We start from the raw sequence: 25,024 nt of genomic DNA on the forward strand, positions 1-25,024 counted from the left end.
AGCTGTACCTAGACAGGCCTGGCCAAAAAACATAGAAATGATAAAGCACAACATCTACAGCCACTCTCACTCTAACTCTACTCAGAATAAAAAAAAGTTGCATGGAAGTGAAGAAGTGAAGATGATAATCCCCTACAATGCTAATAGCTTTTCTCTCTCAATCCCTCTCTAAAGTTCAAACCCTAGCACCTCAAAGAATTCAAGGGGCAGTTTCTAATAAAGAAGGAATCTGGATCAGTAAAAACCTGTAGTTTAGTCAATCAAGACTGCCACCTTATAACTACTATTAGTTGTCTATCTGCTTTTGAGAACTGGGTCCATAAAATCAACAAGCACTGCAGTATAGGGAGTTACCTAGTCCCAAGGAATAACAGGTTGAAGCTGGAGACAAAGAGCTCTGGGCCCAGATCAGGCCTAAAACAAGCTATATGATTCCAACTAAGTCTTTGTGACCTTATGTTTCTGGTTGCTTGTGTGTAAGGAGGAGATTGGACTCTATGGTTTCTACTGTGCTTTTCAGCCACAAATCAAGAAGACCTCACACAAAATATGCAGATTCAAAATTTCTAGTATCTAACATAGTAGTATATTTCACATAGTAAGTATTTACTGAAAGCTGCTAGTTTTTGTTAAATTGACCATTAATACTTCTTTTCAACTAAACTTTAAATAATGGAATTCATCTTGTGTGCTTTTAGAATGTGAATTGTACAATCTTCTCAAAAGGAATTTAAATTTCTGAAAAGTAAAACAAAAAAAATTCTCTAACCAAACTAAAAGATTTAGTTCTTTTAATTAATTAGAATTAACAATTCTAAAATAATTAATAGTAATAAAAATAAAATTAACTAGATTTGGTAATTAGATCAATTTGTATCTTCAAATTCACATTAATTTGCTACTTATACCAGTTTTTTTTTTATTTACAAATGATAGAAAATTAAGGTATTATAGATTAAATATAAAAAAACAATGTCATGGGAAGAGTTGCAAGTAGCAACTGAAAAAAAATAAATTTCAAGTATTCCCTTATGCACAAATAAGTGTATCCTGAATTCTATAAAATAATTCCAATGTGTTTCAGAAAGGGTTAAGAACACGTCCTCAAATCCCATGTTTGATGTGTAAAAGAAAATTAGTTTTAAATTAATTCTAATTGGAAAAAAAATTAAAAATATCTAAATATCTAATGTCCACTTAGCAACAATTTTTCACCCCTATGGCGATTTGGCAGACCATTACTGATTTCTAATAAGGGACATATGCTACCAACTTATTTTATTTAGCTTTATCTTTCCTTTTTGTCATTAATTTGGGGACTTATGATATTATTTTAATTATTCAAGTGTCAAGAGTTATATACTACTTATTGTGTATCTAATTTATATGTTAATGCATTTAACATCTACTGGTCATCCTACCATCTAGGGGAGGGGGTGGGGGGGTAAGAGGTGAAAAATTGGAACAAGAGGTTTGGCAATTGTTAACGCTGTAAAATTATCCATGCATATAACCTGTAAATAAAAGGCTATTAAATAAAAAAAAAAAAGTTATATACTAAATTCATTTGTGTATTCAAGAAACAGACAATAATACAAGGAAAAAGTTCAATAAATACACACATGTACAAGGTAAAATAATTAGTTTTCCTATCATTAAGTATTTGGATTAAAATTCCAGTTTAAAGATGAGCTTTTAGAAACATGAGCTTTAAGAAAAAACGATACATAAAGGAATAAAACTTAAGCAAATGAAACTATTTGTTGGACTTTGGAAAAAAACCTTTATTTGTAGATCTATTGAGCAACCTGGCAATAAATACCCAGGTCAAGATCCTAGTATTTCAACCATAGAATGTTAACATTAAACATATTGCCTCATCCTATTTGGGGAGTGGGAGGGGAGGGTGGGTAGTAAGTAGAAACTAATCAAGTCTTATACAGATAACTCATTCAGTACTGTCATCCAGACAATTTGTAAATACAAGAGTACTTGTGCGGTGTGGCACTATGTATTATTTTGTTATATAACTGAATAAGCAAGGAAATCAGTCAGCATAAAATATTCTTAACAGGACAGTGGAAATTTGCATGCAGATTTTTATAGTGCCATAATACACAAGCCAAATATATTAATTTCCATTACACAGTAGAGTGAGACACAAGCATTATGAGAGCAAAATGCAGTAACAAAACAGGACTGCTAAAAGAAATGTTACCTGTTTCTGAAGGAACTACAAATACAGAAAGAGAAAAAAAATTAAAATAATCAGATAAAGTCAAGAAAAGATTTGATTCTTTAGTCCTCAGTAAGCCTGTCTTGATACATTCATATTTTCATATTTAAGAATCCATATTAAACTCCGGAAAGCTTTTGAAATCAAACATACAAATCACAAATATCCACTAGACATAAGGCTTGACAGGGACTCTCTCTCACCTTCCTTCCCTTTCCCTCCTCACATTTTAGACCCCAGAAACTGGTTTCATGTTCCACTTGGCTGGGAGGGGAAAATTAATCTTCATCTCTTTGTCTTCTGAAAACGACATTTATGCATCACTACCCCCCCCTTTATATTTTACAAATTTCAGCCTAATAAATTTGATTTCAGAAAATCTCTCTCTTCCTAAGATATCTTTTAAATACATTCCCACCATTTCTTCAACCTTTGCCCTGTGATTTCAAGTTAATTTCCTCCTCTCCCTTTTGTGCTCTATATCTTTACCCCTGCTGCATTTTAAGTCACAGATGACTTCTGTCAAGCAACAGCATTAAAGAGGATAGATCTAAAATTAACTTCATTTCATTTGTTTTGTTTAATCACTAGTGATGTGGCTGATGTAGACCAATGATGCTGGTAGGCACCAAAAGTTGGGGTTCAGTCATGTAAAAAATTCACAATGGACATTTTCTTTGGCAAAAGGCAGATTTGTTTAGGGAAAAGGTCACCGACAGAATGAAGAGATACAATAAACACAGGATGGCAAATATGAAAGAGCTTGGGAGAGCATATGAAACACAAGTTCCTCTGTGGAACTCACAATTACCTAGGAGAAAGGGAGTACCCCTATAAGGTTAGGGGCATGTCCTTAGCTGGCAGGTTAAATCCCGACTTAGCAGTAAGAAGTGGGGTTGGGAAGCCTAGTGGAGTTGAGAGAGAGAACCCATGGCATGGAGGGAGAGAGGTAAGGAGACAGATACCACAAGACAGAGCGCCATGGAGGACTGACCCAAAGAAGGACAGCAGCCATGGGATGAGCCATAAGTAGATTGTATAGGGAAAATTTAGCCTCAGGGACATGACTGGGATTTCCAACAGGATATGGCAAGGGGAGACTGCTCTAGATCCCTACAGAGGGAGGGTCTCCGGGGTTTGCCTTAACTTCTGACTGGAGGGCCTCCTCAGGGGGTTTAGCTTAGAGAAATCTCTAAGCTAAACTGCTCTCTATAAGAACCTTCTCCCAGCTTGCCTCATATCAATTCTTTGATTTTGAAAATCAAAGTTTTTCTGTCCAACATACCACTCAGAATCTGATCAAGTAGGACTATAAAGAAAAATTGTTTTGTACACCTTTTCCCTGTAAATATATAGTATTTCAACTGATTACATCTTCAACAAGATGTGGGTTAGCCTACATAGCTAATTGTCATTCATAGTGTATTTCATTAGGAAAACAGAACTTACATATGAACTTTTAGAACTTTTGGACATTATACAAAGTAGATTGTAACTGCTTGTTAAACAACAAAGACCTACTGCGACATATTTAACATATATAGGACTGCTTGCCATCTAGGGGAGGGGGTGGAGGGAGAGAGGGAAAAATTGGAACAATATTGAGTGCAAGGGATAATGTTGTAAAAAATTACCCTGGTATGGGTTCTGTCAATAAAAAGTTATTATTTAAAAAAAAAAAAAAAAAGACCAAGTTTTGGACTACACTTACAATGTAAGTTGTGACTTAGGTTACATAATCTTTCTTTAAAAATATTATCATTCATTCTTTAGTTTTGAGTGAGTCACCACAGACAATGCAAACATTAAGAACGACCTTTTTGGAAAAACCTAAATGGATTGGTACCTTCTACTTTTAGGATAGAGTTCATTCAACCAAAGGCAAAGAAAAGGAATTAAATTAAATTAGAGAAAAGGAATAAAACATTAAATTCAGTCTTTTGTCAAAGGTATCTAAGAGGAAATCTTAAAATTTTTAACCAAAAAAAAAAAAAAAAATGAAAATAGATAAAATAACTCTAATACAAAGTTCTCTTCCAACACCTGATGATGACATGAAATTGAGAAGGGAAGAGAAGAAAGTTTGAGGTAACACACAAAAATTCAGTTGAAAATGTTCTGACTTTTTAACGGACTATAAAAACTCAGCGAGTCAAATAAGATATAGCAATGACTTTCATTTAGTGCTTGACAAGCCTTCAGGGGTTTCCTTCAGGGTTGAAACAGTCAATATATTCTTTTGTAATAACAAGCACGTTTGAATCTTTCTAACTTTGTGAAACAATATGAAACTATCATCAGACACAAGAATTTTCATGTTCATGCAGTCACTGTGCGTCCAATTCTGACCCATTCTAAGCACAATCTGTTCTTGCAGTTGTAAAATTTTTTCCAAATCACTAATCCCCATTCAACATCCCTACACAAATGACTCCCAATGCTAAGAGGCATGTGCCCACTCTCATTTGCATACTCCATCAGATACTCTGTAATCTTAAGTCATCAGATATGTTCAAGACACACGCTCCAGATATAATCACAGGTAGGTGGTACAGTAGACAGATACACTGTGCGCAGCCTCAGTGTGGTCCTAAGCAAGTCACTTAACATGTGTTTACTGGTTGGCGGATGGTTGTCCTTCCTCCTCAAAGAGGACCAATAGCATCACAGTGTTAAGAGAGTCGAGGCACATTGTTTCCAACTGTAGCTGATCAGACCAATTTGAGTGCTCTGCCACAGCCTGGACACAAGTGATTCTCCTTTCTGTAGTGCACAGCCCCCTCCCCTTCTCTGATAAGGTCTTATGCCAGTGTCTCCCGGGTCATACAATTGATTCTAAAGTTCTTCAGAGACCTTGAGGATGTCCTTGTATCGCTTTCTGACTACCTTGTGAGCACTTGCCCTGTGTGAGTTCCCCATAAAAGAGTATTTTTGGCAAACATATATTTGGCATTCAAACAACATGGCCAGCCCCATGGAGCTATGCTCTCTTCAGAAGAGTTGAATGCCTGGCAGTTTAGTTCAGAAAAGGACCTCGGTGTCTAATATCTTATATGGCCAGGTGATCTTCAGACTCTTCCTAAGACAATTCAAAGGAAACCATTGTTTCCTGGCCTGGTGCTGGTGTATTGTCCAGGTTCCAGAGACACACAACAATGAGGCTATGCAGGTAGATCTTCGTTTTGGCTTCAGTCCAATCCCTTCCCTCTCCCACACTTTCCTTCTGAGCCTCCCAAATCCTGAGCTAGCTCTGGCAAAGCGTGTGTCAATCTCATTACCAATAGGGACATTCCTGGAAAGCCAACTTCTGCACAGCATCCACAATTTTACCATTTGCTGTAGCTGATGGTTCCACATATGGATGGTGTGGTGCTGGCGAGTGGAGAACTTGTATGTTTGCTACAATTCCCTCAAATGGAAAATTGAGATAGGGGGAAAAATGACCAAAGTAAAAACAGTACCTACTTTTCAGGGTTGTTGAGAAGATCAAAAGAGAAAATACTAGAGTAAAGCATTTCACAGTAGTTGGCTTAATAGTAGGTGCTTACTAAATGTTTATTCCCTCCTTCCATTACAAATGTCAAGTTTCTGAAGAAACAAACCTTATACTGCCTCTCCCTGAAGTAACAGCTATTTTCTGATTTAAACTCATCTTTCACTTAAGTTACTACTCTTTTATCTGGCATGTTTTTAATGAACTGATTGTCAACACCAATCGGTTGTTCTGGTATATTTTTTGGGATATCGAGGCATATGCTAGTGGCAGAAAAGTATAGAGAGCATGTCCCAAAAGTACCAGTGCAGATTTTAGCTTTAATTTAGAAGAATTCTGTGAAACTTTTTTTTTAAAGTAATATATGCAACTATTAAGTATATTTATAGCCAGTAACAAAACACTTTACAACCTTAATTGTGTTTTCACAAAAAAAGTATGACAAAGACATATATACAATAAGTAAAAAATAATTGATAGAAGGATGGCACTATACTTAAAAGACCTGCAGGGATTAGGAAAGCATTTCTATAAATATGGGATTTTAATTGGGACTTAAAGGAAGCCAGGCTGGTCAATGGTCAGGGCAGAGAAGTGTTCCCAGAATAAGGAAAAAAGGCCCAAAATGGAGAAATGAGTGTTTTTGTATATGGAACAGGCAAGAAGCTAGTGTTACTGAACCTACAAATGTCTTGAGGAATAAGGTGTGAGAAAACTGAAGAAACAGTGGAAGTTAAATTACAATGTGGTTTAGAATGGCAAACAGAATTTTACATAGGTTTGTAGGAAGTTTTGTTTTTCTCAGAGGAGAAGACTACCACACTACACAGATATCAGCTAATTAAAATAAAATAGAGAAAGAGAAAAGAAGCAGTGTCTTATGCTTTTCTTCTAATACATAAATCAAAACCAGGACAAATTTTATTGACTTATACCTTAAGTTAATTTCATACTTCTAATTCATGAAGTAGAATAAGTGAGTATTCCAACATACTATCAGCCACAGATTTCATTAGCATCTGAAAACCTATCAAATCACTCTACTTTCACCCATATTTACCTCGGACTTTTATCAAATAGATAAGGAATGGAATATCTCAAAATTACAAAACAATCAAGAATGATTTAACAGGATTATATATATTTAACAATTTTTCCCAATGTACCTACCAAAAATATTTTGTGAAGATGCTGTTGATGTTTTAATGAAACAGGTTTGTAATTCTGCCTAGAAACTGTTTACTAAAGTTCCCGAAGTCAAGAGGAGCAATAACAAAACATTGTCTTAGGCTCCCAAAGTTACATGAAGACATAAATTTTCAGACATGAGCAACGTTTGAGTTACTTTTTTCCTTACCTATATAGGTGTGAAAGCTTAATTTTAGAGAGAAGAGATCAAATGGAAGTCAGGAGAAAAAAATATAACTATACCTTAAAGTGACAACACCACTAACAAAGGAGAAGGGATGACTAAAGGAAAAGTAAAGGAAGAAAAGAGAATCGACGAAACATTAAAAAATAATCAAAAGAAAGCAAGTTCAAAAGGAGATACAGACAAAATAGGTCAATTTTGGAACAAATACACTCACTAAATTTAACATTCTTATTTAAAAAAAAAAAATCACTAACCTATACGTATATAGATTCATATGTATACTGTATGTATACATACACACAACTCTTTGTATAAAGAAATGTTTATGATTTTTGATGTTTATCAAATTTATAAAAGAAAATTTTTAAAAAGAACTTACCAGTAAGGGCTAAATCCCAGAATGAATTGAGGCTTTTGAAAAAATTTAGCTTTACCAAAGTAGGAATGTTTTGTCTGACTCTGTATGTGTAATGGCTAGTGTTTGCTTTGCAGGGTGGATTTTAGAACTGAAAATAAAATTGAATAAGAAAAAAATATTGAACACAATTTTAAACCTGAAAAATTCTAATAGATGACAACCATTTTATAATCCAAAAAGTACATATATTATATGTCTGGGATTACTGATTATTTTAAGAGATTGGTTATTTGGAAACTTTACTGAAAACAGCTACAAAATGAACTGAATAATCTTGTTTACTCCTAATTTCCCATCACAGATGTTCTGTACCTGAAGATTAGCTTCTGCTAGTAAGATCCAAGACTCAAACCCTACTTGCAAATCCAGAACTTTTTATAGTGCAGCCTGCTCCCTCTTCTGTAAAATGAAAATAATAAGAGCATTTTTTTAGCCATGCTCAGATCTGGGTCACAGGCCTAGAGCAAAAGAGCATTAGCACATCAGAGCTTCAGGCTGCAGTGGAGTGGGGACCTTCCTCACAGTTCCACAACAGAAAGAGAGCTTGTGGTCACTCACATACCAAAGCACAGAATAGTAAACATATTTTTTCTTAGATTACACCACTTTGGAAGAACTCAACATTTACAGATTACTACAAGTATTTCTGAAAACTGCTGCACCAAACCCCTGAAGCTTGGGACAATGCCACCTCCACTCTGTAAATAGAGCCCAACCGAGTTACAAGTCAAGAGATAAGCTAAGAAAATGAGCAAACAGAAAAAGATTTCTGACCATAGAAAGTTACAAGGGTGACAAAATTCAAAACACACACTCAAAAGAAGTTAACAAAGTCCAAAGTCTGAAAAAAAATAAGAATTGTTCTAAGGCTGTGGAAGAAGTCAAAAGGGATTTTGAAAATCAAGTAGAGGAAAATTTGATAAGACAAATGAGTGATGCAAAAGGAAATACAAAAAGCCAATGAGAATTGGCAATGAGAAAGAAATTATCAAAGAAAACTGCCCTGATATTCTAGAACCAGAGTGTAAAATAGAAAATCAAAGAATTCACTAATCATCTCCTGAAAGAGATCCCAAAATAAAAACTCTCAGAAATATTGTAGCCAAATAACAGAATTCCCAGTTCAAGGAGAAAATATTGCAAGCATCTAGAATGAAACAATTCAAATATTATGACTTCACAATCAGGATAACACAAGATTTAGCACTTTCAGAGGGCCTGGCATATGAGATTCCAGAGAGCAAAGGAACATTAGGATTACAACCAAGAAATCACCTACAAAGCAATACTGAGTATAATGCTTCACAGGGGGAAAAAATGATCCATTCTAGACAGGACTTGCAAGCATTTGATGAAAAGACAAGAGCTGAATAGAAAATATTACTTTCACATATAAGTCTCAAGAGAACCATGAAACGGTAATCAGGAAAGGGAAATCATAAGCAACTCAATAAGGTTAATCTGTTTATATTCCTACATGTGAAGATAACTTGCAACTCATAAGAACTTTCTCATTATTACAGTAGTTAGGAGTATATATAGGCAGAAAGCACAATTGTGAGTTGAATATAAAAATATCTAAAACAAAATTCCAACTTTCACATAAATTAAAGCCATTTTTAGTCATATGAAAAAATATTCCAAATCACTATTGAGTAGAGAAATGCAAATTAAGACAACTCTGAGGTACCACTTCACAGCTCTCAGATTGGCCAAGATGACAGGAAAAGATAATGGTATATGTAAGAGAGGATGTCTGGAACACTAATACATTGGTTGGTGGTGGTGTTATAAACTGATCCAACCATTATGGAGCAATTTGGAACTATGCCCAAAATCAAACTGTGCATATCCTTTGACCCAGCAATGTCTCTAGTATCCCAAAGAAAAAAAGAGGAAAAAGGACCTACATGTACAAAAATGTTTGTACCAGCCTTTTTTGTAGTGGCAAGGAACTGGAAATTGAATGGTTGCTCAAGAGTTGAGGAATGGTTGAATAACTATTAACTTGGAATACTAAGGTATGGTATAGGAATGTTATGGAATATTATTTTCTACTAGAAATGATGGGCAGACCGATTTCAGAAAAGCTTGGACTTACATATGAACTGATATTGAGGTGAAGTGAGCAGAACCAGGAGAATATAATACACAGTAACAAGATTATGTAATGATCAATTGTGATGGGACTCTTTTCAAAAATGAGGTGATTCAAGGCAATTACAAGAGACTTGGGATGGAAAGTGCCATATGCATGCAGACAGAACTATGGAGATCTAATATGTATCAAAGCATAATATTTTCACCTTTTTGCTATAATTTGTTACTTTGCAGAAACTACTCCATTTAGGCTGGTATTCATTAGGTTTTAACTGAATGGAACAGTTCCTTGTAATAACATTTGTATAGTACAGAAATTAAACACTAACTTAATATGTATTCATTTTAAATGGTTATGTATTTTTAAACTTGAGAAAATCAACTTTATACATTAAAGATTTTTTTTTCCAACAACTTTTCATCTTGAAAATCTTAATGTGGAATTTACCCTAACCAAAAATGAAAGTTGACAGAAAAAAAAAAAGCTTCTAGCACAAACACTTTTTAAAACTGAATAATGGTAGCCTGAAACTTAATATTTTTATAAAATATTGTAATATTGACTTGTTTTTGTGGATACACTTGAAAATAAAAGTTCTCCTTGAATGCAAAAAAAAAAAAAAAAAAAAAAAAGAAACTACTCCATTTGACTCTCCAAATAATCATATAAGATAGGAAAATAAGTATGCTATCAGTACCCATTTTTCAGATGCAAAAACTGAGACTGAGACTCATATAGCCAGAAATACTCAGAGCTTGCCCCGAATGTAGGTCTTCCTGACTACAGATCCAGCAGTAAGCTGTCCAATGAAGTAAAGAAAATAAAGTGTCCTTAAACAAAGAGAATTTTTAAAAAGAATTTAAAATCACCTTATTTTTTTGGTCCATGACATTTTCCATTTCATCAGTATTTTCTCTTTGAAATAACCAGAAAAAGGGGCAGCTAGGTGGCACAGTGGATAAAGCACCAGGCTTTAAAAAACCAGAGTTCAAATCTGATCTCACAGACACATTTCCTGGCTATATGACCCTGGGAAAGTCACTTAACACCAATTGCCCAGCCAAAAAAAAGAAAAGAAAAGAAAGAACCAGAAAACATAACTCTCTGAACACTTTGAAAACTGTACATGGCATTCAGCCCAGTTTTCTTCCCACCCAATTTCATCTCTGAAAGTTACTTGCTACATCTTCACCTGATAATGCCTTAGGTGGTAACCAAATAAAGTCATTCCATTCAATCTATAAGAAATCAATTATTAAAATGCTAGCTTGGTACCATTTTGTTTCAACATATTATTCTCTTTCCAGCTTCAACTACAAAGACTAAAAAGATCTGCTCCAGTTAAGTCACACCATATTCTCTTATAAGGTAATTTTCCTAACAAAGATTCATCCCCCTCATTTCATAAAATCTTGAGGAAAAACACATACACACAACCTTATATTCTCAAATGATTACTGTCTTTTAGTATGGTACCTCTGCTGTTTGTCATTATTTGATGGGCACAACAGTTCTGAGGGTTCCTTCTCTCAGTTATAAAGATTATAAACTGTCTATAAAGCAGCATTTGATCAAGATATAGTAAATTTCACTTTTTAAATAGTTTGATGCTTGTATGTGTGTTAACACAACACTTTGCATTATGTATACCTGTCATTTCCCATGCCATTATCCCTTTACCACCAGTCGTCACTGGATACCACAAAATCCAACTGAATGAGCCAAGAGATCGTCATACACAGTAATAATAATACTATAACAATGACAATGAACAAATGTGAAGACTTAGCTATTCTGATCAATACAATAATTCACAACAATTCTGACTCATGGCAAAAAAATGCTACCCAGAATTCATTAATTCTTGAATGCAAATCGAAGGACATTTTTTCCAATTATTTCTCTTGCTTTTTGGGAGGAAGGGGGAGGGCATACGCAACATAGCTAATATGTAAATGTTCTGCATAATTTTATACATATAATAGATATAATTTAGAAAAAATAAAGAATATTTCTGCTAAAAGAAAATTCAAAGATTTCGAAAGGTATGATGTCATCTTTGTCTTTCTAATTTTGGCTAACTTGAAAATGCAAAAATAAGGACAGGTTAAGAGGGAAGAAAATTTTTTTCCTGATTTTTTTGGGCAAAAAAGGATGGCACCATAAACAAACCTATTTGTTACTATAGATATATTTGTGTAAATTTGTGACCAGTACATTTCTTCACTATTAATTTCCAATTTTTGTTTCAATAATTCTCTAAGTGCTTAAATATTCTGAGTTGTTGGGGCAACATTCTGTAGAGTTTTTAAAGAAAAAAAATTAAAATTAAATTTTTATGAAAGTTTAAAAAAAAAAAAAAGAAATCCATAGAGGAAAAGTAAAGACACATGTAAATAATCCCATATTAGTTTTAGTAATAATTTAGTTTATTTATATTTAAAGAACCAAAAAGAAAAAAAGAAAAAAAAAGAACCCATACTTGACAACTACCCTTGAAATCTTTTCTTTGCATTACTAAGGCTAATAAACCTGACAGAATATATTCTCTAATTACTAAAAGAAACCACAAATTCCCACAGGCAATGGTGTTGGACTCAATTTCCATAAATCTATATACCCTTTCTTATTCATAGTATGTTTCCTCCTGACTACTTGGTGCCTGATTATCTGCTTACCCAACCTGCTTATCTTCTACTAAGATTAGGACACCAGGTGCCTTTCCCTTTCTACATCAATTGATTTCTCTAAACCTTGTATATTTTTAAATTAAATGACCCATGGGGTAAACTCTAAACCATGAAGAGAAGAAAAGAATATCACATCTTAAGAAACTTTCAAAAGTAGAATTAAAAACACCAAGAAAAAAAAAGTACTATTTAATTGAAATCAGTAACGATATGTGTCCTAATTAATGTATTTCAAGATTGATTAAAATTCACACTTTGTTTCCATAATATTTTATAAAAGCCATTTTTCTAAACCAAATTGGTGAAAAACAAATTAGTGACAATACTTCATAAATAACAATGCAATTAACAAACCTTCTCAGTAATGTGCTATTTTCATCAACTTAAAAACCTACCTCTTCTGGCATAATTGGAATCCATGTCTTTGAACTGTACTACTACAAAGTCTGAACACTTGAACAAAATCCTCTCCACGATATCTTCACGCTTTGGCCCAGGGCTGGAATCTGTGGTTTTCTTATGAGCAGCATCGAGCACTAAATCACACTAAAATTTCAAGAGGGAAGTATTAAAAATGTCTATTAAAAATCAAATCACAGATAAAATCATAATAGTAAGTATTTTACAACACAAAGCCCTTTGTGATTAGGATAAGGGTCAGGAAGGGAGAAAAGACTGGTCAATTTCACAATTAAAAAAAAAATCATATGCTCCCCAGGAAAGTACTCTGATCTACTGGTTCAATAACTAAAGTGTGGCCCATGCTACTACCATTTAAAAGAAAAAAGTCTCCTCCAAAAAGAAATATCCATCAAATAGTCTTAAACATTTAAAAGAGGTTTCCTGTTACCAGCTCAATAAGACTAGAAGAAAATCATACAGCAAATGAAAAGCTTATCTCACATCTATAGCAATTCATGGTTTTCAAAACACTTGCACAAAATCTCATGTTGGTTCCTCAACAACCTAGAGCATGGAACTCTTTTCTCTGTTTTGCAATGGAAGAAACTGAAGCCCTGGTTAGACTTGCCTCAAATTCCAAAGTTACATTAAAAGTCAATAAATACTTGAATTTAGATCTATTGGCAACAATTTCCAACATGCTAACTCTCTGGGGTCTCCCCAGAAAGGTCATCAAGAGAGATATTTACACTTTTATTAGAAAAGTGCCAAAACTATGGATGAAGAATCAAACTAATGAGCATGTTAAGTATCTACCAGGTACTAAACTGCTCTAGGTCTTAGAGATCATATATATACAAAAAATTAAAATAATCCCTATTGTTTACATTCTAATGTAGAGAAATACACATAAAATTATAAAAATTAAGTAAATAAATATTAATTAATGTATACAGACTAAGTAAACAATATTCAGTTTGGGAGGGAAAACATTAGAAGAGGAGGAGCAGGGAAGAAAGGCTTCATAAAGGAGCAGATGTCTTGATTGCATCTTAAAGCAAGATGCAAGGATAATTTACAGAATTCCAGACACTGAAGTGGCTAGTGAACAATACATACATACTCAGTCAACATCTGACATTGTATTATACATTCTAATTAAAGGCTATTCTTGTTTTTAAATTGTAAATTTCCAGTTCCCAACCTTTATAAGTACTTCAAAACACAAAAGACTAGGACAGAGTACAGTACCAAAAATGGTGAAATCCTACCATGTATAGAATTTGAGTTTTAAATACATATATAAGAAACTATCTTAACCAGGTGGTTACATACTGCTTTATTTTTCATACCTAACTTGAAAATTTTATTAAGATTTTATTCATTTAGGAGGAGTGAGGGAAAGGGAGGAAAAAAAATTTAAAACATAAGGTTTTGCAAGGTGAATGTTGAAAATTATCTATGCATATGTTTTTAAAAATAAAAAGCTAAAAAAAAGATTTTATTGATGTTATTTTTTTTGGCATATAACACTCCTAACTCGCATCAAGATACTGGCTATATATGAGCAAGAATGATGGCCTATACTATACCTTTAGTTCAGATTTGTGCTAAAGGTATATCTTCACATTTTTTGCAAATTTAAAATCAAATATGCTTATAGCAAATTCTGAGGCACAATTTAGCTTAAATTAAATATTTAACAACACAATAGAAAATCATCTAAACTGAAACAGTGTGTGTTCCTTAACCACTCAGAATTCTTGAGTATTTAACATTCAAAGATTACTCACAATATATAATGTGATCCTATGCTTTACTCAAAATTACTACACTAAACCAAAGCGAAATACAATATTTTAATCAAAGAATTGTAGACCATTCAACATGCATAAAATCAGGGAACTTAAACTGAAAACACCTACTTTTGTTTGATTTCATTGGGCCTGCTTCAGTTTTTGTCTTTGGGAAAACCTATCAGCAGCAATTTTTCTTCACATGGGGCAATTTTTTTTTTTCAAAACACTACAGACATACAAAACTATCAAATAGGTTTTCCCATTATTTAATAAATAATGTGATAAAATATCTCAAAAAAATCTCGGGTTATTGAGGTAGAGAACAGTACAATAGCTAATAAAGATTAGAATCGACCAACTAAATTGAATGACAAGCCTAACTTAATCTTTTAAAATAAAAATGTGTAATAACTTGTGGCTACACTTGGCACCAAAATGCAGTAAGTGTAATTAAGTTCATTTAAGCATAACTAAGCTATATAAAATCATTTATTAATATTACTTATATATACATATATATAGGAAACTATTCATGACCAAAATTTTCCAGTTGTCAAAACCAATTTAAACAGGATAGTTAATGGTACATGTTTTAAAAAAAAAAAATTAAAGAAAAAAAGATGACAGGAAAATCTATGACTGAGCACACAACTGCAGGTGATTCTTTTCCACATCTCAGGGTCGTTAGAGACTCAATGTCCCTATGATCTGGTAAATCTGGACAAAAGTTTTTGGCCTTCTCTTTGTACCAGAGAAGAAGTTCACTGCAAAATCTGGTTTGATATTATATAATATTATACTTTTTTTTCTAAATTTTTTCTGTGTCATTGGCTAACTTTTTGAGTGTTGTCTGTGGCTTTCACAAAACTCACAAACAATTCCCATTTAAATTTCTTATGCAGACCTGCAATATATTGCAATCTTGATAGGGAAAGTGAATCTAGAAGGGATTGCTTATTGGTACCTTTTTAAGAGATGCAATCAAGTCTGTTCTCTCTCTCTTCCTCTAAAAAAAAGACTTTACTTACAAGTTTCTTGATTTTCCTAAGTGTCCCAATCTTAAGTTGTGAATTCCACAAGGGCACAGACTCATTTTACCTTTTTTTATATCCCCTGCACTCAGCATAATACCTATCACATAGTAGCTTATCATATTGACAAACTGATTTTGACTTTGCTGATATCTGTGTAAGAGAACCCTAGATTAGACTCAGTCTTGGGTTTGCTTCCCTTTTTCAACTGTGTGGTAAAGTGCGCTTATGAACAAAAACTTCTTGCCTATTTCAACATTAAGCATCATTTCACCAAATGAATGTCCAGTCATTTTCAGTAATGCCCAACTCTTCATGATCCAATTTAGGTTTTCTTAGTAGTGATCCTGGAGTAGTCTGCCATCTCCTTCTCCAGTTCATTTGACAGATAAGGAAACTGAGGCAAATAAGGTTGAATGAGTTGCCTATGGTCACATAGGTAGGGAGTATTTGAGGCCAGATCCAAACTCAAAAAGAGGAATCTTCCCAACTTCAAGTCCAGTACTCTATCTACTGCACCACCTAGTTGACCACTGAAGCTTGCATTTATTTGAGAATGAGTTGTTCATGACCATTAATCTAGTGGAAATAATTCTTAATGTACTTCTATTAATTTTTTAAATAACTTAATTTTCTCTAAGTTGTTACCTTCCTTGATCTAATTATTTAAATTTTGCTGTGTAAGTGCTTTTCAAATTAATGGAATCAAAATTGTACATTTTATATGTGATGAATATATAATATCTTTATTCTTGTTTAGGAGAATAAATGTGAAAAATCTGTCTCTTCCTTTTTTGTACAATTTTCAAATGATAGGATCTTCTATATTAAGGACATGAATATACTTGGGAGTTTATTGTGTATTCACAGTAAATGATGATTTAAACCTAGTTTCTACTGGATGACTTTTGCGTTTTCTCAGCAATCTTCATCAAATAGTTTTTTTACCCTTCAACACATCACTACTGATCTGGATTGCTTCTAAGTCCTATTTACTTCATTTGACCAACTTTACCACCACCAAACTTTTATTACTTTATCATTCAATTTCAGATCCAGAACTATTGGGACCCTTTCATTTCTTAAAAACAAAATCTAACAAACAAACAAAAAAAAAAAAAAAAAAAAACATTTCTTTTAAAAGTCTTGATTCTCAAATGTTGTTATTTTGTGTAGATTTATAACTTAACTCCAAGGTAGTCTGGCACCAAATCTGTAAGTGGATTTGAGTGTTTATCACCATTTTTATGTTAATGACATAGCTCAATCATGATCAGTTGACACCATTCTAGTTGTTTAAGCCTTACTTTACTTCTGTAATTGTCCCCATTTAAGCACTGGGGGTTTCTTGGTAAACAGATTTCCGAGAGCTCTACTATACATTCTTGAAGTACACTGATTGACTTGCCTTTTTAATCTCTCTTCACTGTGTGAGAATTTATACCAACTATTATTGTTTCCATTAAACTTTTAGTTTGACCTTTAATTAACTATTGTTAAACCATTATATATCTGCAAACAGCAATAACTTAGTTTTCTCTTTGCCTATGCAAAGATCCTCAATTTCGTTTCCTTGCTTATTGCTTATTGGCTATGGCAACTGTTATAACGGACAAAGTTCTGGGCTCAGAGACACTTCCTAGCTCCGTGATTCTGAGCAAATCATTTCATCTGTTTGTTTCAGTTTCCTCGTCAATAAAATGGGGATACTAACAGCGGCTATTGCCCAGGATTGTTGTGAAGATAAAATGAAAAATTTGTAAAGCACTTACTATGCCTGGTAAAAACTAAGTACTATGCAAATATATATTATTATCATTAATGTTATTGTTATTATTATTATACCTAGCATTTTCTAGAATGATATTAAAAAACAACAGTAATGACAAGGGATACCCATTCATGTATTGCCTCTGATCTTATTGGAATATTCTAATGTTTCTTCAGGGAAAATAATGCTAGCTCTCAGTCTCAGAAAGATACTATTTATTATTTTAAGGAAAGACTTATTTATTCAGATAATGACCAAGTTTGGTTAAAAAAAAAATACATCTAATGATATACTATTGATGTGATGACTTTTTGAGGGGTGAGAGGTGGAGAGGAGGGAGTGATTAGAGTCAATTATATTTATACTTTTCCAAATGCTGAACAATGCCCATATTCCTGGTACAAATCCAACCTGATCACACAGGTAATAGTCAAAGAATTGTTTAGACTCTGCTAATATTTTATTGTTTTCCCAGGCTGTTCTAGCCTTAGGTATCCACTAGGTTTTGTAGAACACTTTAAGTTTCACAAAGCACTTTATATATATTACCTCATTTGATTTTCAAGACAACACTGTAAGACAGACCTATTACTTATTAGCTCTTCTTTACAAATAAAAATCTGAGGCAAAGAGATCAAAAGTGCCATGCCCAGGGTCACACAGCTATTAAGTCTGCGATAGGAACTCTTTTGACTTGCAAGTACACAATTCTATCTACAATGCCACCCAGCTGCTCCAGAAAGATGAAAAGTCAAAAATATAAAACACTAAATTCAGAAATCTTTAACTATATTTCAATTAAGCAGCAATACCATGAATGCACAGTAAGAAATTACAATGCCTGCAAAAGAAAAAAAAAAAAAAAAAGCTAACAAAATAGAAACTTTTTTTCATTACCTTAGGACTATATGTTTTAAAAACTCCTTCATATACACCTCCATTTTTCACTTGAACTTCACATTTGGATCCCTAAAAACATTAAAGAAGAATCAAATTAAGCATCTCCATAATTATGAATTGTGATTTTATCCAGTTTGTATGTTTCAAAAGAAATAACTAAAATCTAGACTGATGAAACATGGAGAGAAGAGCATCTGTAGATCTTATTTGAATGATTCAGACAGAATATATTTCTCTCAAATATAAGTTGGCAGCATGATTCTCAACTTAAGTTTGTACAAATACTTCCAATTTAAATTTACTTTAATCTGGCAATAACGAGGATAGGAGAGTGTGAACCACTGTGAAGAATACCAAATGCCAGCCTTAGTAAAAGAAGACATCAGGAACAGAATACATTATCTATTGTGTGCTATACATAGAAATTCTAATCCAATTTGCTTTCATTTCAAATTGCCTTGTAAAACATCACCATTACTTTCCCTTAAAGTAGACCCATGGTTTCAAGTATCTTTTCACACACTCTATTTTCAAAATTCATTGTATTTTAATTATACCACCAAAAACAATTTTTAAAAATATTGTGAAAACTTACAACAACTGATGTAAGTATATGAACCATCCTCATATTCGCATAGATGCCATCAAAAGAAATCTGGAAATGTTAAAATAATGATCAGAAAGATGTATTTGTTTACTTTTATTGACTGTAATACAGGTCAGAAAATTTTACTTAATTAATTAATTAAATTTAATTAAAAATTAAAATCAAGATTCTTGCTTTATAAAAGAATTACAGCTCATATATTCACAATTTGTACAAATGAATTTTAGTGCTAGATATAAATTACGTGAAAAATGCACAGGATTAATTGTTTTATTAATTATTTTTAATATTAATTTTATTAATTATTTGAACTTTGACTTTACCCTCTTTACCTTTACTTCTCTCAAAGCATCCAAAAAGAACCAAAAAGAAATCTAAGTCTCCATCAATTCCTACCCAAGTCAATCATGTTACTATTTCTCAGTCACAAACTCTACCCTAAAGTTGACAAAATCTATGACCAGAAAGCAATTTTCCATGAAGATAAACAGGTGAGAGATGAGTTGACTGAAGAAAAAAGATACCTTGGCATTTATAAGTCAGAATGAGTTCAAAACAGCACATTTTCAGTTGACAAAAGTTTTTTCCCCCATTTCTATTAATTTTCCTTTCTATTTGGATTATTAATCTAAATTTGTCTAGTTTGATCAAAGGATTTTAAAGTTGCTCTCTATTTTATGGATCTAAATACTGTCTTTTTAGACTATGTTTGAGAAATGACATCCTAAATAAAAAAATATGATCACTTGATCTACTATCAAAATTACAAAATATGATTAGTATGACTGATTATTTTTCTTTTAGCTAACAGTTTATAAATTAAAAGCCAATTTAAATTTTAATTTCTCAAAAACAAATTAAAATATTCATATTTACTTACTGTAGACTGAGGAAGTCCTTTGCCACTGCTTCGGCCCCTGAAAAGATTTAATATGTGTTAAAAATGCAACAGGCTAACAAAGAATTTAGAAGTTAAAAATACTTAATAATCCAGTTTCCTTAAGCACAAACACACATACAAATTCAAAAAACTCGTACCTCCCCCTGGCTTTTTTGAAGTCTTCCCCTTTTCTTTCAATAAAAAATTCAAACTTTACCTTCTACAGGGAACCTAGTAAGCACCCTTTTTCCTCACACAGCTGGTAAATTCTGAGAAAGGATCTGAACTCAGGTCTTCCTAACTTTAGGACAGTCACTCTATCCATTTCATATAGATTTATATATACTATCTCCCTCCTTAGAAAGTAATAAGCTTCTTCAGAACAGGGGATGTTTTCATTCAGGATACTGTAACCTCACTACTAGTGTAAGTAGCTGACTGATAATTATTTTGAAAATAATTGACCTTTGATTTGCTAATGCCAGGTAACAATAAATTTCTTAAATCTGTTTCCCAACCTCCAAAATGGGGATAGGTTTATTCCTTCATAAAGACTTTAAGGCAAAGGTGTTTTTAAAAATTGAAGACTTTCTTCTTAAAATATTTGCATTATTTTTGTCTACATAAAAATTTTTCAGCTTCACAGATCTAAATTATCTATTTTATCTTTTTGAGTCTATTTACTCTAATTCTTTCATCATTTTTAAAGATAGTATTACCTTTAATATTAAGGTTCAGTATCCATCTTTAGCTTATTGTGGCATGTGATGTGTTAATTTCTGCCAAGTTTTCCAAGAAATTCTTGTCAATAATTCATTCAGATTTATGAATTAGTTATATTCAGGTCAATTTTTTCTAATTCTTTCTTATCTAGTTTGTTCCACTTTTTTCCTTTTTAAACTAGTAACAATTTTGATCATTGCTGTGATGTCTAAAAGTGCTACTGCCCCTTCATTCCAACTTTTTAAAAATCACTTGAGATGAGATTTTTTTTCCAAATAATTTTAATATTTCATCTAGCTTTACAAAGTTTATCTCAAGAAGTTTAGTCAGAAATAGAAGTATATGGGACCATAGCTAACAAAGGTCAAGTGAGGCATTTTTTGAATATGGTGAGATTCTACATGTTAAGAAGCAGCAAGGAACCAGCCAGAAAAGCAGACAAGAGGGATGGTAAGTTAGGAATGATGAAAAAGGCAAAGTGCTGGAGAAGCTGGCAATGGATAGAATCACTTAAGAAATTTAACTATTAAGCTAATATTCCAAGAGGATCATCTTATTTATAAAATTCTACTTGTAGGATTTTATGTTCTATGACTTAAAAAAAAAAAAAAAAAAAGCAAAATATGAATAAACCTGCTCAAATATTAAGGAATGACAAAATAAAACTATGTAACATAAATGTAATGCAAAATAAGTATGCTTTATAGTTTAAATTAAAGCATGGAAAAGTTACACGAATTAATGCATAATGAACAGAAATAACATATTTCTGTGTCTCTGTCTCTATCACACACACACACACACACACACACACACACACACACACACACACACGTCAACATTACAACCAAGCAAGGCTCTGAAGAAGAGATCTAAGAAGCTACCCTCAACCCTTAGGATAAAAGGGAAGGGAATGAACATTTATAAGGCAAATATATGCTGCATAGCAAGTATGGGAAGGAGGTCACAAGTGTGGTGCACTGCACTGACTTTTATGAAGTACTGATCAGTTTTGCCGATTTAAAAAAAAAAAAAAATCCTCTTGTTATCTGGGAAGAGAAAAGATAGTAAGAAAAAATATTGAGAGATTTCAGCAATTTTTTAAAATGTTTCTATTAATGCTCTGAATCATCATTGAATACAAAAAAGCAAATTAAAAGAATTCTGAGATACCACCTCACACTTTTCAGATTGGCTAAAATGACAAGAAAAGATAATGATAAATGATGGAGGGGATGTGGGAAAACTGGGACACTAATGCATTATTGGTGGAGTTGTGGTGTGGAAGTGTGGAACCAACCATTCTGGAGAGCAATTTGGAACTACATCCAAAGGACTATCAAACTGTGCATACTCTCTGATCCAGCAGTATCATCACTGAGTCTGAATCCCACAGAGATTACAAAGGAGGGGAAAGGATCCATCGTACAAAAATGTTTGTAGTATCTTTTTGTGGTAATAGAGACTTGGAAAATGAGTAGATGCCCATCCATTGGGTAATAAATGAATAAGTTGTGGCACATGAAGATAATGTCCCTCTTTTATGACAAATAATTTATATCATTCTACTTCTTTTCCCTTTCAGTACATTCTTCTCATCCCTTGATTTTTTTCTTAGATAATATCTCTTTCAAATTCAATTCACATCTGTGCCATCTATATTATACATTCCTTTTGTCATAAGAATGAAAAATTTCTAAGTTACAAGTATCATCCTCTCATATAGAGAAAGTACACAGATAAACCTTAAGTCCCTTATGATGTCACTTTACTGATTACCTTCTTATACTTCTTTTGAGTCCTGTATTTGAAAATCAATTTTTTTTATTCAGCTGTGGTCTCCCATCAATGAATGCTTGGAAAACCTTCCATTTCATTAAATTTCCACCTTTTCCCCTAAAACTTTATACTCAGTTTTGCTGGATAGGTTGTAATCCTAGCCCCAACTGTTTTCCAGACTATCAAATTCCAAACCCTCCAATTCTTTAATGTAGACGCTGCTAAAACCTAACTATGGGCAGACGCTTGCAATATTTTCTCATCCTGGGAGATCTGGAATTTGTCAGCAATATTTTTTTTTAAAAAAACATCAATGAAAATGTGTTTTCGAAAACTATGCTAAAAAATGCTCCAAATCACTATTTAGAGAAATGTAACAATCATCAGATTAACAAGAAAAGGGATAATGACAACTCTCCTGGAGAGACAAGACAAATATAAACTAATATACAAAAAATCCACACATCAAAGAGATCAAGGAAGAATAAAACCCATGTACAAAAAGCAGAGTAATTCTTTCTCTGGTGGCAAAGTACTAGGAATAAAGGAATGCCCCTCAAGTGGGGATTGACTAAACAAATTACTGGATATGCATGAATATTATTATTGTGCTATATAATAATTATAAATATACAATTGTGATGTAACTGTCTCACCTATCAAATAAGATTATATTAGTAAAGTACTTAGCATTGTGCTAGTCTCTACAATGATTAGCTGTTATCATCACTATCATTATCAAATGAAGGGATTGTTTCAGAGAACACTGGGAAGACAAGTACTAATGCAAACTGAAACGAATATAATCAGAAAAAAATTATACAACAATAATACCATAAAGACAAATAATTTTTAAAGACTTCAGAACTGATGGTAACTCGATCGAAAAGTATGAAGGATGAAAATTATTGAAATGTGCATTTTTTGGCAATAGCTAGTGCAGGAATTTGTCTTGCTTCCAATATTTGTATTTGTTACAAGAGTTTTCTTTTTCCTTTTTTCCCCCAATGAGTTGAGGAAAGGGAGATGGGGAAGAAAAAATATTTTTATTCATTGAAAAAATAAATTAAATCTAGACAAAAGCAAATTAAAAAATAAAATAAAATTGATGAAGATGAGTTCCTAATAAAAGAGATGAGAAGAAACCTCCCTTATCCTCCAACCTGCCATTTCATTTTTGTAGAAGTAGGAGACTAGATGTAGCCAATGTTGTCAAGCTTTCTCCTTATATTGGTTAATTTAATAATAATAATTAAATAATTTCTCCATGTTTCCCTGCTTTCACCCTCTCATTTCTACTTCTGTTTAATTCTTTGTTATAGGAAAAGGATCTCTGGCAAAAGGAAAAAGCATGGAAACACTGAGAAAGGTAAGTGATGTAAAAACAAAACATTTTTAAAAAATGTTTTTAATTGAGATTATCATCAAGCTTGCTCCCCAAAAAAGAAATATATTCTTCTTTTCAGTATTTAGAGAGGCAGATAGAGCAATTGCACTGGATACTGAACTGGATTGGAATCAAGGAAGACCCAAGTTCAAATCCAGGCTCAGACACTAAGTAAGTTGATTTGTTTCCCCAATTATAAAAGAGTTTTGGGGGGATCAAACTGCAAAATGGTTATAGGTTATTGTAAAATTGTTGTATAGGTTATACAAAAATTTATATATTTTACAACTATACCATTTGTAAAATGGTAATAGGAATTTAGTAAATGTGTGTTCCTTTGTTACAAGTATGGAATATTGCATATAACTTCAGATTTTCTTAACATGTTGGTTTAACTTTCCAGTTTTCCTCTACTTTTAAAATTTCTTTATTAAAAGGGATGGCTATATGTGAGGGGAGGAGGAAAAAAATACATTAGAAAATGTGCTTATCAAAACAAAACACCAATAAACAGGAAAAATACATGAAAAAAGTTTTAAATTTGAATTTTTTAAATTAAACATAGGTAATATGAAAAATGCTTTCACTGCCATAGAAGGAAAATGCATTCCTCTCCCTATATCCCTTAATCTAATATTATCTCCAATGTATCCTAACTATATCTTGTTTGTACACGGTTATTTTACATGTTCTCTCTCCTGGCTGTTGGTATGGTTTAGTTGTGTAAGGCAAACAGGTTCATTAAGCAAGTTGCCCAGTAATGAATATCTAAGGCTGAATTTGAACTTATGACCTCCTCTTTTCCATGTTTTCTCCCCTATTAAGTAAGACTGTCTTTTACTTTTCTTTAAATCCTCAGAATTTATCACAGTGCCTGGTACATAATAAGCCCTATCATTTCTTTCAAACCAAAATCTATAATCCTTTGTTCTGTTTTTCAAATTAGAGAGGCTAAAAATTCAACTAAGTTTGTCATTAATAAATGAAGTTATGAAGTACCATTTTCAGCTATTTTCAGAGAAACACTTATTCAGAAATGCATAGTATATGAAAAAATATACTTTTTCTCAATGAGCTAGCCAAGTGCAAAAAATATTACTATTACAAGATTCTACTTTGGGCACAAATGCAAATTCAATGGAAAAGTCTTTTAAAGAAAGCTTATTATTTTTTAAAAAATTATCTTTGAATAAATTTTTAAAGGTCTTTAAAAGTTCTATGAAGAATCAAATTTTATGGGAGCAAAGAATTGGAATCGAAGCAGATAATTCCTCAATTGAGAAAAAGCTTTAAAAAAAATGGTATATGTATAAATGCATTGGATTGCTAATATGCCACGAGAAAGAGAGAATATTAAGAATTCAAAAGAATGGAAAGATTTCTATGAACTGATAACAGCAGAACATACCCAAAGACTACCAAAAATAAAATT

General features: G+C 32.6%; 1 protein-coding gene across 12 annotated transcripts in view; it reads right to left on the bottom strand.

Annotated features, from left to right (window-relative positions):
- The window catches only part of ATXN2 (ataxin 2), a 96,391-nt gene that overhangs the window by 52,576 nt on the left and 18,791 nt on the right, over positions 1 to 25,024 (bottom strand). For 8 of the 12 annotated variants that reach the window (XM_031948587.1, XM_031948591.1, XM_031948589.1 and 5 more), the window contains exons 2-6: positions 19,704 to 19,740; positions 18,812 to 18,871; positions 18,214 to 18,285; positions 12,709 to 12,859; positions 2,219 to 2,233 (exon numbers count right to left, since the gene is read on the bottom strand). In XM_031948587.1, the coding sequence (XP_031804447.1) occupies positions 2,219 to 2,233; positions 12,709 to 12,859; positions 18,214 to 18,285; positions 18,812 to 18,844 (271 nt within the window). In that variant the 5' untranslated portion in view covers positions 18,845 to 18,871; positions 19,704 to 19,740. The remainder of the gene's footprint in view (positions 1 to 2,218; positions 2,234 to 12,708; positions 12,860 to 18,213; positions 18,286 to 18,811; positions 18,872 to 19,703; positions 19,741 to 25,024) is intronic. The other 4 variants (XM_031948593.1, XM_031948592.1, XM_031948590.1 and 1 more) reach the window with 1 other exon arrangement.

The sequence above is a fragment of the Sarcophilus harrisii genome, chromosome 1, assembly GCF_902635505.1.
Source record: "Sarcophilus harrisii chromosome 1, mSarHar1.11, whole genome shotgun sequence".
Lineage (NCBI taxonomy): Eukaryota > Metazoa > Chordata > Mammalia > Dasyuromorphia > Dasyuridae > Sarcophilus > Sarcophilus harrisii.